The sequence below is a fragment of the Peromyscus maniculatus genome, chromosome 20 (genome assembly GCF_049852395.1).
Source record: "Peromyscus maniculatus bairdii isolate BWxNUB_F1_BW_parent chromosome 20, HU_Pman_BW_mat_3.1, whole genome shotgun sequence".
NCBI classification, from domain to species: Eukaryota; Metazoa; Chordata; class Mammalia; order Rodentia; family Cricetidae; genus Peromyscus; species Peromyscus maniculatus.
Genome location: NC_134871.1, coordinates 69,517,677 through 69,536,010, shown reverse-complemented (window position 1 = coordinate 69,536,010; position 18,334 = coordinate 69,517,677). Strand labels below are relative to the sequence as shown.

The window sequence follows — 18,334 nt, the reverse complement described above, 5'->3', positions numbered from 1 at the left end:
TCTGCCTGTCTCTGCTTCTTGAGTGCTAGAATTAAGGATGTGGGTCACCATACCTGGCTAGTGAAAGTTGTTTCTCAAATATAACAAATAAATATGTTTGGAATTTTCCTTATGGTTTATAAATTTAAAAAAAAAATCCCAGCATTGAAATCTCCCCATCTTTACCTACAGATCATAACTGAGGAAATACTTGTCTGGAAAAGGATGCTCCTGGTGTTCTAAATTCTGTTTTTGTGCCGATTTGATGTGAAATTAGAACTCTGGGCTGAACTGCAGGATCGGAACATTTTAATTACAGTGCAAGAGAGCAGAACAGCAAGAGAATCATCAATCAGGGAGGGGGGAAGGGGGGGGAAGACAGTAAATACCAGTCAAGTGAGTCCTCAAAGTCTGTAGGCTTTCCAGAGCCTGGCTCTCCCGGGACCGCCTGACTGCCTTCCTTAGCCAGTACCTAAGCTCTGCTTGAACTTTGGTCTGCTACAAAAAGATGTTAATGCTACAGGAAACATTCTTTTCAAAACAAAACACACACACACACACACACACACACACACACACACACACACATACACACACACTTTTTTTTTTTTTTTTTAGGCAGGGTTTCTCTGTATAGTACTGGCTGTCCTGGGTCTCTCTCTGTAGACCGGGCTGGCCTCAAACTCAGAGATCCGCCTGCCTCTGCCTCCCAAGTGCTAGGATTAAAGGCGTGCATCACCACTGCTCGACCCATATGTTTTTATTTATCCTTTGAGAATGTAAGAGGGCACTGGATCCCCCGGAACTAAAGTTACAGGCAGTTGTGAGCCACCATGTGGTTGCTGGGAATTGAGCCCAGGTCCTCTGCAGAAGCAGCCAGTGCTCTTAACCGCTGAGCCGTCTCTCCAGCCCTAAGTAACTTTGTTGAAATGCCATGCTTTGCCAGGCAGTTGCTTTTCCTATAATGAGATGTCTGAGCATGGTCTCTGGTGCTCCTGCCTGGAAGTCCCTGCAGTGATGGCATCTGTCCACCCACATGCTATGTCATGATGTCAGCACTAAGTGTTCCAGGGGACTAGGTCAGAGGTAAGGGAGGAACATCCCAGGATGGGTGCACCTACAAATTCACAAGAGTTGAGGGTCTTTTTTGTTTGGTTTTGGTTTTTTTGGTGACAGGGTCTCACGTAGCATAGGCTAGCCTCTAATTTACTGTGTCGGCAAGGATGACCCTGAATGACCGGCCCCTCCTGCCTGTTTCTTGAGTACTGAGGTTGTAGGCATGTGCCAACCAGCCAGCAGTGAAGGTCTTTTTATAACCAAACACAACTTTCAAAAAATGTATTTCATACCATTAGATGAAATACTGCATCGGAGGCGATCAGTTCAGTACCTGGTACATAGTAAACACTCAGTAAATGTCAGCTGTGGTCATTCTAGCTTATTCTTTGCCAAGGTGGAATCCCTGTAGTGAACGAGAGTAGAGAAAACGCTGGCATTCAGGTGTGGTCCGCCAACAAGTTAGTCTCCAGCGTAGTTCGGGTCTTCAGACATCTTGCCATAGGCCCTTGGTATCACCCGTTAAACCAGCACCATGATCTTTATAGAAGATGTACACCAGGAAGGACTAGGGCGTGTGTAAAGGAGGGAGGGAGGCAGTTCTTGATTCAAGTTTGATGGCTTCTGAACCAAAAATATATGCCTACGCTTAGGGTCTGCTGCTTGTTAAAAAAAAAAACAAACTGCCATTTTGAGACTAGAATATTTTTGTTGGTTTTTGGTTCCCCTCGACCCCAGGTGTGGCAGTGTGCTTTTTTTGTTTTGTCTTGAATATTTTTCTTAGAGACACATTTTTATTATTACTACTACTGTTACTATTATTTTATGTGTATGAGTTTTGCCTGCATGTATGTCTGTGCACCATGTTGGTGCCTGGTGTCTGAAATGGCCGAAAGAGGGTGTTAAATTCCCTGGGACTAGAGTTAGATGGTTGTGAGCTACATGTGGGTGCTGGGGATTGAACCTGGGTCCTTCACAAGAACAACAAGTGCCCTTAACAAATGAGCCAGCTCTCCGCCTGTTTCTCCTTCCTTCCCTCCATCCTTTCTTTTTTTATTTTTATTATATGTATATATATAAATATATATGGGGGCACTGTAACCCAGGCTAACATCAAACTCACAGTCTAGCAGGGTCTTATCTTTAACCTCTCCCTTCACCTCCCAAGTCTCAACCTCTCCACCCGAAACACCCAAACAGAAAACCAGGAAAATCAGAGTAAGAATAACTCCTGTGATTAACTATGTTCCTTTCCCTTGCTGTGGGGCTTGCTCTCCTTGACACGGGGGTTTGGTTTGGTTTTTGCTTCCTGAGATACGGCTTGAACGTTCTTTATGAGGGAGACGATGCGCACTTGGCAGCTGAGTGCAGTCTGTTCTAGTGTGCCTCTGTAATTGAGAGGCGCGTTAATATCCTCGTAAAAGGCGATCGCTGCCTCTCGTTTAAATGCTCGGCTGTTCCGGGCCGTTATCCCCCTCAGGCAGCCAGTGACTAACTGGAGTCAGCGGGTCTTTATGGCGCTGGCAGCAGATGCTCTTCTATTTTTAATGCTCTTCTTAATCCCCCTTAATCTTTTTTGTTTTTTTCTTGTAGGTTTCTGCAGCTGAGAATAGCCTGGTGGCCCATTCTAGCCCCACGGAAGACGATGCATGTAAGCATTTGCCCTTAGCTCTGCATGGCGGGGTCCCTGCTCCAGTCTGTAGAGGAAGGGACACCGCACACCCAGTCGAGCTCATCGGAGTCCCCACTGGGCTTAGGGACTGCTGCCGGACACCTGTCACACTTTTCATAGCTCAGGGAGAAGTTGTATTACATATGGCTAACATGGAATAGAGATTTTTTTTTTTAATTTTTGAGATTGTTATTTATTTTTAATGTATGTATATAGGTGTTTGCCTGAATGTTGTCTGTATACTGTGTGTCTGTAGTGCCTATTAAGACAATGGCATCAGATCCCCTGGGACTGGAGTTACCACAGGTGCTGGGAATTGAACCTGGGTCCTCTGAAAGAGCAGCCAGTGCTCTTAACTCCTGAGCCATCCTTCCAGCCCTTACTGAAAGAATAACTTTTAACAACACTTCTCTCATTGAACTTAATCCTACCTTCGGCACTAAACTCTGCCAGGTCCGCAGCTGTATAAACTGATCTTGAAGTCTTACTTCAACAGAGGTGTTCAAGAAGGACTGTATTAATTATTGGAGAGCGTTTTCCTCAAAGTGCTAAATTTTGACATAATTTGATCCTGTTTGGAGTAGTTGTAAGCTTGGTTTCTGAAAGATAAAGATTTGGGTTTTATTTTTACCATCTTTATTTTTATGTATTTATTTTTCTGACACAGTCTTGCTGTTCACTGACTAGCCGGGAACTTACAGTGTAGAAGAGACTGAACTCTTCTACTTCTGCCTGCCTCCTAGGCGCTGTGATTAGAGATATGAGACGTGTTTCACAATGGGTGTGATACCGTGACCACGTCTGATTTTCACTGTACCGTTGTTTTGGTTTGCTTTTTTGGTTTTTCCTTTTTTTTTTAAGACAAGGTTTCTCTGTGTAGCCCTGGCTGTCCTGGAACTCCCTATGTAGACCAGGCTGGCCTTGAACTCACAGAGATCCACCTTCCTTTGCCTCCAAGTGGGGATTAAAGACTTGTGCCACCTGGCCCAGCTTGGCGAATTATTTTTAAATAAGTATAGATTCCTAGCTTCCCCCACACAACAAATCTAGACACAGAAATCCTCAAAACTGAGGTAAGAGCATAAATCAAGATTTATGCTTCAGATTGTCCAGAAAAGCTCAAGGCTGAAATCAAAAGCACCTTTCTGCATTCATTTGCTCAAACTAAAAGATTTTTTTATTAGGTTTGCAATACATTTCTTCTTTTTTTGTCTTTTCTCCAGAAATAAGACATCACCTTTTAGTGCTTTGTTGCCTCTAGGCTTTAAGAACATTTAGATTATATTTTTATCCATTTATTTTCCTGTGGACTCGGAACGGCTTGCAGAGGTCTGTGCTCTCCTTCACTGTGTGGATGCTGGGGCTTGAACTCAGGTCTGCAGGCTTGTCGGCAGGTGCCTTTACCCCCAGAGCCATCTTGCCAGCCCAACTCTAGACCCAGGAATTTTGTTTAAATGGTCCCCTAGTAGCTGGGTGAATGGCTCTTCTGGACCTTCTGAGTTTCATCGTGAGGTGCATACACTGGCAGGAACTTCATTCATATGGCGTTACTTAAATAATTAGGAAGAAAACCTTTATGTGGTATTTTCATTATTGATATCTGCTTTAAAAATAATCCAGAAAGGGGCTGGAGAGATGGCTCAGAGGTTAAGAGCACCGACTGTTGGTCCAGAGGACCAGAGGTCCTGAGTTCAATTCCCAACACTCACATGGTGGCTCACAACCATCTGTGATGAGATCTGGCACCCTCTTCTGTATACATAATAAATAAATAAATCTTTAAAAAATAATAATAATCCAGAAAAAGCAAACTGTCCCTCGAGAGGAAGAAGCAAGGTGGGTCTCTGTGAGTTTGTGGCCAGCCAGAGCAAGACCCTGTGTCTAAATTTTTTTTTTTTTAAAGAATGATCCACAAAGACTCAACACACATTCCTTCCTTTTCCCCAGCTTCAGCTGAAGCTCCCCAGAGGAAGTTACTGGGCGTGCCAACTACCAAAAACACCAAGTCTATCCACAGCCTTAAGAAACGGCACACGCTTCAGAGCAGAATGTTTGGTATACGGGTGGTTTGCGTCCCAGGCGTGTGCCGCAGAGTGAGAACGTCTCTGACTGACAGCCTGACTCCTGGGGGAGCCCAGGACACTTTCAGTTTAGAACCCTCCTCACAGGAAAGCGGTACTCTCCCTGACACTACAAGGACCAGTCCCTGGTGGGAAGTACCCGTGTTTTGCTTTTGGAAAGAACCTTGCCATGAGCTACTCTAAAATGCCTGCCTTTGTGACTCCATCAGGTGACCCCCCGGTGAAGAGTGAGGCCCAGCAGCCTGTGCACCCAAAGCCACTGAGTCCTGATGCCAGAACCTCCAGTCTTCCAGAAAGTTCTCCTTCCAAAACAGTGAAGGTATGGTGGCATTTGTTCCCTGAGTCCTAGACTCTTGTTTCCAGTTCTACATGCTGCAGTTTTTATTATTCTGTCCAGCATTACCAGTTGGCTGTCCTAGACATAATGCCAGTAAGGGTGTACTTAAGAGTCACTTTCAGGCTGGGTGGTGGTGGTGGTGGTGGTGGTGGTGGTGGTGGTGGTGGTGGTGCACGCCTTTGATCCCAGCACTCGGAGGGCAGAGGCAGGGAGGATCTTTGTGAGGTCGAGACCAGCCTGGTTTACAGAGTAAGTTCCAGGACAGCCAGGACTGTTACATAGGGAAACCCTGTCTTGAAAAACAAACAAAAAAATAATAATAATTTATTTTCCTAGTGTAAAGGATGGAAGCTATGAACTTTTTTCCCCCTCACACTTAGTAATTTGCATATAGAACTAATTGATGAATAACAATGTAAGATGTTTAAAAAAAGTGACTGAGGAAGACACCTGGCATTGGCCTCTTACCTTCACATGCACTTACACAGACATAGACACACACACACACACACACACACACACACACACACGAGAACACACACACACAAGCCAGGCATAGTGGTGCATGGTGAGGCTGAGGCAGGAGGATAGCAAATTCTAGGCTAGCCTGGACTATGCATTGAAACTGACCCTATCTAAACAAACAAACAAAACAAAACAAACAAGAAAACCCAGTGACTAGACTATCTGACCTGGTTATGGATTCTGTGTAACTGAAGAATCTGAGCCCTGGTTAATCTAAGAACGAACATCTGGTACTGAGAACAATTGCTTTCTCAACGTGGCTCTGGTCCCCTCCTCTGCCTGTTTGGCCAGATGACGTAGGGCGTGGTTGTGCTGACCCAATGGATCGAGGTCCTCCAGGCCCTGAGCCAATGAGTGCTCTGTAAAAGGACACATCACACAGGTCTTCCTGAGCTAGTCAGAGAGAAAATACATAGGGTAGATCTCTTCATGCTTATCTCAGACCTGTGTGGGCCTTGTCCATGGTCACTCAGCAGGAGCACTCACGGCCTGCCTTTACACACACACACCCCTCAGGATTGAAAACCTGTGTGAAGAAGTAGCCCATCGCCTGCCCAGCTCCCTGTGTGTTAGTAGTCCAAAGCTCAAAAGATCATGGTGTGCGGAGCCTGGCATGAGACCTAAATTCATCTCCTCTGTATTTAAGATCTGTTTGTTTTCTCTCTCTCCAAGACCCCCCCACAGTCCACAAGCAGGATACATACTTCACATGCACACAGAAAGGCCTGCTGGCATCACTGGTCCCGTGGCCCTGGACTTGGCAACAGAAGCTGTTTCTCTACTTTGGGAAATTACATGCAGCTAAGAATACATTTGTTCACTCAGAATAGATGTTTGAGTCCCACGCATCCTGAGGGGGAAAAAAAGATCTGCTCTTAGTGGCTGTCGCTGAAAAATAGGGCATCCTAGGCAGGGAACTCAAATAGTTTCAAAGTTTAGTTTCTTAAAGTAAAAAGTGCAGGTGGCGGGAGGGATGGCTCAGAGCTCTGGCTGTTCCTGCAAAGCAGCAGCACCCACGTGGCGGCTCACAGCTGTCTGTAACTCCAGCTGCAGGGCGTCCAGCGGCCTCTGTCCTCCTGGAGCACCAGGCACCCATGTAGACCAAATACTAACACACATAAAATGAAAATAAATATCGGCAGGCAGGGTGTCGTACTCCTGTAGTCCCAGCACTCTGGAGGCAGAGGAAGGAGGATTTCTGTGGGTCTGCAGGGTGAGTTCCAGGACAGCCATGTCTACCTAGAGAGATCCTGTCTCAAAATAAATAACTGAATAAATATTTTTAAAATATATGTGTGGAGAGAGCAAGAATGTGGTATAGTTTGAACACTGGCCGGAGAGCTCACTTGGTGAATTGTGATGCTATGAAGTTCGTTCTCAAAGGAGTGTCGACATCAGAACCTGGTGGGCTGGGACAAAGGCCTATTCTGCTTCGGGAAACTTTGGAGACTTTTTAAATTTTTATGTCTTTATTACTTTTATGGTCTGAATGTTTTGCCTGCATGTATGTTTGCCATGTGTGTGCGCCCGGTCCCTGTGACGGTCAGAAGGCGTGAGATCCTCTGGAACAGGAGTTACAGGTGGCTATGAGCCGCTGTATAGGTGCCGGGAATCGAACCCAAGTCCTCTGCTAGAGCACCAGTGCTCTTACCCAGCGTCATCTCTCCAGCCCCAACTCTGGGGATTTTTAACAACTTGTCAAAAATTGTTGGAGACAGGGTTTCACTATTCAGCCCAGGCTGGCCTCAGTTCACTGTTATAGCTCAGGTTAGCCTCAGTCCTGTAATCTCCTGTGTCTGCCTCCCAAGTACAAAGAGCACAGACATTTACCACCATACCTGGCTTCCGGGGTTTTCAGTTGTCAGTGGGGGGATGGGGAGAGATCAAGACCCAGAAGGGAGGAGAAGGCAGGAGGATGTGACCAGCCCTGAGGGTTAGTTACACACTTGTCCTCATTGTGCCAAGGCAGCCCAGGCCCAGGTTTCCTTCCTCGGATGGTCCCTGCTGACAGAGGTGGGATGTTGTATGGGCTTTTCTGTGTGGTGTCAGGATGTCGAGCCTCGAGCATGCTAAGCCAGCTCTTTCCACTGGGCTGTCCTCCCCCAGCCCGGGTGTATGCCCTTCTACAAAGCTGTTAGAATTCTGATTGAGGGTCGCTAGCATCCGGTCACCGCCCCTCTCCTGTAGACAGTCTGTTGGAGGCCATCTATCTGGGGTCTGAATGGTCCTGAGAAGGAGTTCACGGAGAGTTCTTCTCAGAGAAGCTGTGGGCTACACAGAGCCGGCTCAACCATTTACTGCGTGGTGAAGAATTTCACTTTTATTACCTAGCTGTTTTGCACAAACTGGGAGGAAAGAATGAACGGCATTTGTGGTATTCATCTGATGAATGGAGGTCTGGCATCGGTGCAGAATTTTTTCCCAATTTCATTATGTCTAAAGGCTTAGTTTCACTGCCCATGGCCAGCTGCTTCCCTTTCCCCCTTCATTCACAGATGCACCACCGCTGAGCCTTCAATAGACTGAAAAATATGTGTAAGGCAAAGTGTCAAAAGAATATAGATGAAGCCATGGAGATTCATTGGAAAATAGCTTTAAGTAGATAGATGCCCATCAACAGAAGGTCTGTAATATTCCTCATACGGGAAAGGCTGTGTTGATGAATATTAATTATTTATATGTTACCCCATTCATTCCAGAATATCGTGAAGATAATAGCTACACGTTTTAATTTGAAATCAAGTGAGGACTACAGCTTGTTGAGTGTGTAAGGGCTAGGCTAGCATCTGCTTTCTCTCCAAAGAGCTGCCTTTAGTCACGGAAACTGAACAACAGCCTCGCACAGTGTAGAAAACACTGTCGGTCTGAGTTAGGAGTTCTGGGTTATGATTCTGATTCTGTTCCTGACTATGTGTAACCTTGGTCAGGCATCTGACGCCCCTCATGCTTCAGTATCTATGTGGGAGAAAGGGGATAGAGGAGGAGAAATGAGAACAGAAGTCTTCACTTACTCAATGAGAAAATAGATTGTAGAGATAAGACATGTCTAACATTCCCATGTTGGCAGAGTTCTGGGCACGGCTGTGCCGAGTCTGAACCTACCATGGTGGCATGGGCAGGATGCGTGCCAGCCCTCCGATAATGGGCGAGTTTTCACACTGACAGCATCCTGTTGCCTGAATAGACATGGGGGAAATTACAGAAAAGTGGCTGAGAGCCCAGGACGGGGAATTAACGGGAAGACACAGCACAGCCACTATGATCTGGCACATTACCGTGCTGGGAGTCTCTTCTGTTGTTCTCGTGACAATCAAGGTCCCTTGGGCAGCTGCTGCACAGCCTGAACTAATAGCAAGAGAGACTGTGAGACATGAAACCTGGGGGGTCTGGCCAACCAGAACCTGTGGCCGGTCGGTTATTTGAGGCAGCAGTCTGTCAAGTTGATGTCAGGGAGGGGGGTGACTTTCCAGTTGTGTGAGTGAAGCTTTATTGAAGAGAGCAGGTATGGGTCAGGTGTGGGAGGCAATAAAAGGCTGGAGAATTATTATCAAGACACTCCTTTTGTGGGTGAAGTTTCATAAAAGCCTTCTCTCTCCTGAGGCTCAATGTGTTCCAGGTAGATCTGAGGGGCTGGGTTCTGCCTCCTGGAACAGTTACTTGAAAGGGAATGTGGTCTTACTCTTGGATCAGAGTCTGAGTTTCAGCTCGGCTGCAGTCTAGTGCTCCCGGGCACACCAATGCTGTGTATTCATTAAAGGTTCCTGTTCGTCTCTTCCAGCTTCTGCGTCCTGCTCCTGGCACACCTAATTTCTGCTCCTGCTTTCCACTTTCCTCCTGATGTGAGCAAAACCTTCACTGTCTCTCAGGTTCTCCCTTCTATCCCCTGGGCTGCATCCTTCCGTGGTGTGTTCCTTCTGTGTGTGTGTGTGTGTGTGTGTGTGTGTGTGTGTGTGTGTGTATGAGTGTGTGTGTGGTGTGTGTTTGTGATAAGTGTGTGTGTCTGTATGTGTGGTATATGTGTGTGTATTGAGTGTGTGGTGTACGTGTGGATGTGTGCATGGTGTGTATGTGTCTGTCTGTGTATGTCTGTGTGGTGTGGTGTGTGTGTGTGTGTGTGTGTGTGTGTGTGTGTGTGTGTGTGTGTAAAAGCATGCTCTGTATCCTTTCCTCTGTATCCTGTTCTCCCAAATCTATTTCAACTGTTAAAATACAGGATCCTCTCTTTGCAACTGAAAAAGATTCTCAATCTGATCAACACATTTATCCTATTACTTACACAATTTGACTTATGATTCAGACAGGTTCTCTCTAGTAGCTTCAATGGTACCGTTATTCTCAAATTTTATTCTGCGTTTTAATCTAGTCCTGCTAACTGAGTAAGAAAACACCTAGTCCTTATAGAGAAAACCTTATTAAAATGAGGTAACAGTATCTCCCTTTAAATCCAATCCTGTTAGAATGTCTGTAAAAGAAAAAAAAATCTGTTCTTCAAATAATGCCTTAGTGGTTCCCATGGCACTCACTGCAGTCACTCAGGTCACCTTTAGTACTTTCCTATGACTGGTTAACTAAGGTAACCGCTGGTCTTTTATTGTTTAACCTTTTTTTCTTCTTAGGACTGTCCCTACAGTGAAAGGGATTGTTTTGGGGGTTTTGTTTTGTTTTTTTCTTTTTCTTTTTTTTTTTTTTTTTTTTTTTTTGGTTTTTCGAGACAGGGTTTCTCCGTGTAGCTTTGCGCCTTTCCTGGAGCTCACTTGGTAGCCCAGGCTGGCCTCGAACTCACAGAGATCCGCCTGGCTCTGCCTCCCGAGTGCTGGGGTTAAAGGCGTGCGCCACCAACACCCGGCTTTGTTTTGTTTTTTTTCAAAACAGGGTTTCTCTGTGTAGCTTTGGAGCCTGTCCTAGAACTCCTTCTATAGACCAAGCTGGCCTCGAACTCACAGAGATCCACCTGCCTCTGCCTCCTGAGTGCTGGGATTAAAGGTGTGTGCCACCACACCCGGCTTGCTCTTTTATTCTTAAATCCTTTGGATTTTTATTCTTAAGTCCTTTGGATTCCCATTCATTTTATTAAATTCCGTTTTATAGTCTTCACTTTCATTTTACGTTTGTTTTCTATTTCCGTTTCCTATCAAGTCTACTTGGAAAACAGTACCCATTTCTTTTTTTTAATTTTGTTCCTGTAGCAAATGAACAATTGGTATGTTTGTTTGTTTGTTTATGGACCCATCTTCAGGGTAATTAAGTCTGTTCTGCCTATAACGTGGTCCTTTTGAGCTTAACTAAATTCTGGTCCTGGGCCTAGGGATTAATCTGCATTATTTACCATCTTATGTTTTCTGCTGAGAACCCAAGCTCATCTAACCCCATTGGGGACACCTAGGTGCCTGTGAGAGTTGCCTGGCCACCTCAATTGTGGTCTTCCTCTATTGACTGTGATGTTTGTCCAGTCAGGGACACTACCCTCTAGAGGAGCGGGCCGGCCACTCTCAGTAGCCATGTGAGGCTTTTCATCATGTAAATGCTCATAATATGTTTTAGATTCTGGCCTTTGTCAAGGCTACCACAGCAAGCTGTGAGGTGGGGGTTAGGGTCTCTTGAGGTGTAGGCTTGCCTCAGACTTGATGTGTAGCTAAGGATGACCTTGAATTTGTGACCCTCCTGCTTCTGTGTCCCAATTGCTGGGTTTACAGGCGCGTGCAACCATGCCCAGCTTTATTCTGTGTTGAGCAATGAACCCAGAGCTTCATACCAAAGCTAGGCAAGCTCTCTCCAACTGAGCAACATCCCCAGTCCCCAGCTCTTATATTTTTAGAAATTGAATCATTGTGTTGAACAACGTGACAGCTCTTATTCCACAGTTTGCAAGTAGTTCATAAATTTGTAGTCATTAACTATAACATTTCCCGGGGCTTGCTTTTGTTCTGTTGGTTTTCAGACGTGTTATAGGCAATTTGGTTGGCAATGCTTCCTTCTGGAATCCTGATGATGTGGTTTGTTTCTCTTACAAATTATTGCATTCGTGTGTCAGTTTAGGCTTGTTTAAAAATATGCCTAACTTGGGGCCAGGCAATATGGCTTACAGGTAGAGGTACTTGGTGCCAACCTGAGTACCTGAGTCCGATCCCCAGAACCCATGCAGAAGGAGGAGAGACCCAAACTCCCCAGAGTTGACCTCAGACCTCCACATAGGCACCATGATGTGTGTGTGCGCTTATGCACTAATAAAATAAAAGAAGAATAAATGTAAAGAGCTGTTTAAACATGCCACATTTAGATTAGTGGCTTGTACATATATTCTTGGCACTGAGGAAGTAGAGGCAGGAGAATAAAAGTCATGGAAATATGATGAGTTTGAGGGTAGCTTGGGCATCACACAAATCTGTCTAAAAAAACTAGAATAAGCTGGACGGTGGTGGCGCACGCCTTTAACCCCAGCACTCGGGAGGCAGAGGTAGGCAGATCTCTGTGAGTTCAAGGCCAGCCTGGGCTACCAAGTGAGTTCCGGGAAAGGCGCAAAGCTACACAGAGAAACCCTGTCTTGAAAAACCAAAAAAAAAAAAAAAAAAAAGAAAGAAAAGAAAAGAAAAAACTAGAATAAAACCTATCTAGAGAGTAACAAAAGATGTTCTGCTGAAATTGGAATGCCTTCACCTAGTTCCCAAAGCTTAATGCTTTTCTTCTGCATGAGTGTTAGGGTCTCCAACCCCCAGGCTGATATAATCGTCTCCTTATACTTGCCACATGGATTGAACTTCTTTCTTCTCTTACGATTTCATTTTCTCCTACTCCCTGCCCTTCTAACTACAGATCTCATCTTTAATGTTTTGTGTAGGGTGTGTGTATGTGTGTGTGTGTGTGTGTGTGTGTGTGAGAGAGAGAGAGAGAGATTGTGTACACCTTGGTCTGCAACACAGCCCAAACCCACCTGACCGCAAAGAAAGGCTTCTCCACTCAGGGCAGCCACACAGTTTGGTACAGAAATTCAAGAGAGCCTCCCAGTTCTAACAAGTCAGCTGGTGGAACCTGAGCAGGCGTGGTTCCCAGGAGAATGGCCCTTAGATAAATTAAATCCTAGGCCCATCTCAGCAGAGTAGCAAGCCATCGCTTCGGATGCTGAAATTGTCCGCTTCCTTCTCTAGAAGTTTCAGGCACCCGCCAAAGAGATCTGTGTGGAGTGTCAGAAGACCGTGTACCCCATGGAACGGCTCCTGGCCAACCAGCAGGTGTTTCACATCAGCTGTTTCCGCTGCTCCTACTGCAACAACAGACTTAGGTGAGTCAGTCAGTCCCAGGTGGCCCTCTGTCTGTCTGCATGGTGAGAGCTCAGAGAGGCCCTGGCTTTTAGCGCACGAGCAGGAAAGGTGCTGTTGGTCCTGGGGCTCCTGGTAGAGTAAAAGGCTCTGTTTAGTGTCAGCTCCGTCATACAGAATGATGATGGTGTTGGGGACTTCTTGATGCTCTGGTGTGTTAGAACTGAACCCTAAAATACTGTGAACTGCTACTGAGGCCCCTCACCCATCACCAACTTCAGCAGAATGCTTTCCTGTGGTGTCTTAGAAGCATAAACTTACACCCCCAAGACATGCCATGGGCCTGGCACCCCAGCTACAGTGGGGTGCTGAGGCAGGAAGACCTCAAGATCATGGCCTGCCTGAGCCGCTTACTGAAACCATGTCACCCAAAGTGAAAAAGAGGGCCACGGATGTATCACAGGGGTAGAATGTCTAGCATACATGAATCCCTGGGTTCAATCCCCATGCCGAACAGAGGTGGGAAGAAAGGGAAGGACTCAAAACTACCCATATGGCAGGTTGGGGAAGTGTTTCACATTAATTTTCATTGCATAGTTTTGGAGAAGGGAGTATCCAAGATGTTACTTTCTCCATCTTTCCTTCCCAAGAAAGTATCCTAGAGTACTCTTGAAAGACATCCTGGCATCTACAGGGTACTTAAGGGGTTTGTACCTGACCACAGCTGGACCCAGTGGCAGCTCCATCTGGGGAACACTCCTCACACTGCATGGAAACCGGCCTCTGGGGTCTCCACTCTTTACTTCTTTTTCTGCCCACGGAATTAATTTTTTTAATTAATTTATTTATTGATTGGTTTTTCAAGACAGAGTTTCTCTGTGTAGCCCTGGCTATTCTGAAACTCATTCTATAGACCAGGCTGGCCTCAAACTCAGAGATCTACCGGCTTCTGCCTCCAGAGTGCTGGATTAAAGGTGCACGCCATCACCGACTGGCTTTGAATTAATTTTTTCAACAAAACATGTATCTCTTTGGGGGGAATGCTGTCATTGCTGTGGCCCTTTAATTTTTTTGATATGTATCTGAGTGTTTTGCCTGCAGGTATGTCTGCAAAGGTTAAAAGGTGGCATCAGATCCCCTGGAACTGGGGTTACAGATGGTTGCTGACTGCCATGTGGGTGCTGGGTCCTCCAGAAGAGCAGCCAGTGTTTAACCTCTCCAGCCCCTGTTACGATCCTTTAAAAGCAATTACAGTGGGCTGAGCTTTAATCCCAGCACTCAAGATCAGAGGCAGGTGGATCTCTGTGAGTTCAAGGCCAGCCTTGTCCTTTTTTTAAATGGTTTCTGTCCGAATCAGCAACTGCATCTCAGCTGCTACCAGCAGTGGTTTAGGCCGCAAGGGCCGTAGCCCCAGGGAAATCTGTTCCCTCCGCTCCAACTCTCACAAAGCTACAAAGGGAACCTAACTAAACCTCTGTCCCTCTAAAGAACTCAGATTCAAAGGTTGAGGTGGAATTCTGTTCTTCAGAGGCTGAATAGCAAGTCACTCACCTCCTCTCCTTTCTCACGTCCTCCAAAAAGCCCTCCTGCTTCTCCTCACCCCTCCTTACAAGCCCTTCTCAACTGGCTCCTCCCTACCACTTCCTGCCAGCTATTGCTGACGAAGCCTCCTGACCGCAGGTGAATTTTATTTCATCAGACACATCTTTGCATCATTAAACAAACATTCCAGAGCATAAACAAAAGCAATACACCTTGAAATAATATTCTGCAACACAGCATGGTCTACAGAGTGAGTTCCAGGACAGCCAGGGCTACACAGAGAAACCCTGTCTTTCTTGGGAAGGAGAGAGAGAGGAAGAGCAGAAGAGAGAGGAGAGAGAGGTATTATGATAAGTCATTTATGTGCTTTTAAAGATATTTTCCTAGGACTGGGGATATAGCTCACCCAAAATGGGGGAGGAGAGTTTCTCACCATATTTGGAAAATACTGGAACTACTAGATTGAAGCCTGCTGATATAAAGGAGAGTATAAAGGAAGATTCCCTGACTTTGTTTCCTCTTTTGATGACAGTCTAGGAACATATGCATCGTTACATGGGAGAATCTATTGTAAGCCTCACTTCAATCAACTCTTTAAGTCTAAGGGCAATTACGACGAAGGCTTTGGGCACAGACCACATAAGGATCTTTGGGCCAGCAAAAATGAAAATGAAGAAACCCTAGAGAGACCAGCCCAGCCTCCAAATGCAGGGGAGACCCCCCACAGCCCCGGGGTAGAAGATGCCCCCATCGCCAAGGTGGGTGTCCTGGCGGCAAGCATGGAAGCCAAGGCCTCTTCTCAGAGGGAGAAGGAAGATAATAAGCCAGCTGAGACCAAGAAGCTGAGGATCGCCTGGCCGCCCCCCGCCGAGCTTGGCAGTCAGGGAAGTGCCATGGAGGAAGGGTTCAAGGTCTCCAAGCCCAAGTGGCCCCCTGAGGACGAAACCAGCAAGACAGAGGCTCCCGAGGATGTAGATCTGGACCTGAAGAAGCTGAGGCGATCTTCTTCGCTGAAGGAGAGGAGCCGCCCGTTCACCGTAGCGGCTTCATTTCGAACCTCTTCCATCAGGAGCCCCAAGATGACGTCACCTCTTAGGAAAGGGTGGAGCGCGTCGGAGCAGAGCGAGGAGTTGGGAGGAGGGGTGGCGACAGAAAGGAAACTACTGGAGGATGCCAAAGCCCCTGGGAAGAACGGGAGTGTGGGAAGACCACACAGGCAGAGCAAGGGTTCCACCAGCGACGAAGCCATGCGGAGGAGCGAGGACAGTCACAGTTTGGAGCCGGAGAGCGAGAATTCCATGGAAAATGGAGCGAACACAGATGAGGATGACAGCAATGACCTCGCGCAGCCGTCTCCACTAGAGCCCAAGTCTCCAAGCTGGTCCGGCTTTGTAGACACCGCTCCCACTAAAGAATTCGCCACCCCGAATCAAACATCTCAAGATGTCGGGTTCTGGGAGGGGGACGTGGTCAGAGAGCTGACTGTAGAGGAACAGATCAAGAGAAACCGGTACTACGACGAGGACGAGGATGAAGAGTGACAGACGGCCGCCGTGGTGCGGCCATCTACTCCTGTCAATGCTAGCTTGTCACTGCCCTTTATCAAGTGGTGCCCAGAGACAGGCACCTTGGCGCCAACTGTCATTCATGTGGGAGCAACATTAGAAATGAATTCCTGCTACTAAAACAGAAAACAAGCAAAAGAGAATCAATCCCAAGTGCATTATTGAAACTCCATTTTAAGCCTGGTGTGGTGGCACACACCTCTAATCCCAGCACTCGGGAGGCAGAGACAGCAGATCTCTGAGTTCGAGGCCAGCCTGGTCTACAGAGTGAGTTCCAGGACAGCCAGGGCTACACAGAGAAAACCTGTCTCGAAAAACCAGAAAAGAAAAAGAAAGAGAGAGAAACTCCATTTTAGCAGTGAAGATATGCCTAAGTGCTAAGCAGGGGATTTTCTCAGTGATGTAGCCAGCATCCACTGTGTTCCCAAAAGTCAATATTAAAGTGTCTAGACAGTGGCACATTTTCACACTACAAATACCATTGTGGAATTGGAAACAAACAAAACATATTTAGGTGCCTACATATCACGGCCAGAAGCACTTTAGTATAAAGGGCACAGCATAGATATTTTTACCAATTTCATTTTTTAGTACTCAACTGTTAAATCAAATATTTTTAGTCTTTCAAAAAATTTTTTTACGAATTTTCTCCCTCTAGTAGATATGGGAAACTTCCTGCTTTGCATCCCACATAGTCTATGCATTTTTAATAATTGAGGTATAATACAGCAACCTTTGGCCCAGTGAGGCGGCTCACCAAGTAAAGGCGATTGCCACACGAACCTGACGGCCTGGGTTCGATTCCAGAGCTCGCATAAAGGTGAGAGAATCCAGTCCACAAAGTTATTCTCTAACAAATGTGCTCTGTGGCACACATGCCCACCCACCAAAAATAATAATCAACAATAAAGAAATAAGCCACCCTTCCGAAATACCTTTGGGACAAAGGGCCAGCCTGTATGCTCTGGTGATTTGAGAGACCCGCTGTAGCCAAATAAACCGAAGCATTTTCCGGTGTGTTTATCTGACCTCTAGGTGAGCACCTCCTCTTTTTTGGTGGCTTCTCACACTTTACTGAAAGCTGCAGTGTTTTCATAAGACCTTTTGGATCAGGGTTTCCCATGCTCCCTGTGGAGCAAAATGAAGACTCCAAAGGAGAGATAACAAGAGGGAAGGCCGGAGCTCAGATCTCCACAGACACCCTGAGGCAAATCTTGTTAATACCGATCAGCTCTGAAATGTGTTGGGTTTTATGGCAGATGCTATTTCCAGGGTTAAGTTAAATCAGTTTTAGGTCTGTCTTCTTGGATGGTGTCCTAGTGTGGTTCTCTGTAGGTGTTGGTGTGATAGAAGGCTGGGCAGAAGTCGGCCAAGAGGAGGAAGTTCGTCTCCACTTACAGGGCATAGTCCGTCGTCAAGGGAAGCCACGCAGGAACTTGGAGGCAGAAACGCTGCTCACTGGCTCCATTTCCATGTTTACTCAGCTAGCTTTCTTGCCGCCTGCCCAGGGGTGGCCCCACAGACTAATCTGTTAGTCAATGCCCACAGACTAACCTGTTAGTCAATGCCCACAGACTAACCTGTTAGTCAATGCCCACAGACTAACCTGTCAGAGGCAGTTCCTCAGTTCAGATTCCCAGGCAATTCTGTTTGGCAAATTGGCAAAACCCAGCACAGGTGGTTCTCTCTAGTGTTAGGGCTTTAGAGCATTATAAACGAGTACAGGGTACATTTGTTGTACGTGACGGCTATCCCAAATCATATGTATTGGGGGCGGGGGGCTGTTTTTAAGGTAGAGGCCTTTTTGCATTTCTAGAGATTTAGCTCTGTCTTACAGATGTAAAATAATGATTGCTTATAGTCTTGTTTAGCCTTAAACATTTTTATCCAATAAAGCTTTTAATTTACATTTCAACTTTCCACCGATCCTTCTCTGTCGTTACTTTACACTGTTAGGGTCTCTCGGGATCCTTTACTTAAGCAGTTTGGGTGGGGGGGATGTGCTATGAATTCATTTCACCACTAGATGGTGATGTTGAGCTGAATTGTGGATTTTCATCCACCCTGGAGGAAGACAAAATTTTTCTGGAAAATTGCAAGTAATTTGGCAAGAGAATTAGTATGTGTGTTCAAAATGAGCTGTTTGTTTTACCAATTCGAATTCCAGTGGTGGTTCTTACTGCTTATTGTATTCAACATTTAGTAATTCACCTTACAATTATGCCTAACATGCAAAATAGAACTTCTAACCATCCCTGCTGAAAATGCATGTTTTCCACTCCGGGTGTAGAATCAACTGTTCCAGGCATTTGCTGCTGCTATTG

At 46.1% G+C, this 18,334-nt stretch overlaps 1 protein-coding gene across 5 annotated transcripts in view; it reads left to right on the top strand.

The window, feature by feature from the left end:
* Nucleotides 1-17,930, top strand: part of Lima1 (LIM domain and actin binding 1) — a 103,797-nt gene extending 85,867 nt beyond the window's left edge. For all 5 annotated transcript variants that reach the window (XM_076556747.1, XM_076556751.1, XM_076556749.1 and 2 more), the window contains 4 exons: nt 2,629-2,686; nt 4,998-5,107; nt 12,793-12,926; nt 14,978-17,930. In XM_076556747.1, coding sequence (XP_076412862.1) covers nt 2,629-2,686; nt 4,998-5,107; nt 12,793-12,926; nt 14,978-15,986 — 1,311 coding nt within the window. In that variant the 3' untranslated portion in view covers nt 15,987-17,930. The remainder of the gene's footprint in view (nt 1-2,628; nt 2,687-4,997; nt 5,108-12,792; nt 12,927-14,977) is intronic.
* The last annotated feature ends 404 nt before the right edge of the window (nt 17,931-18,334 follow it).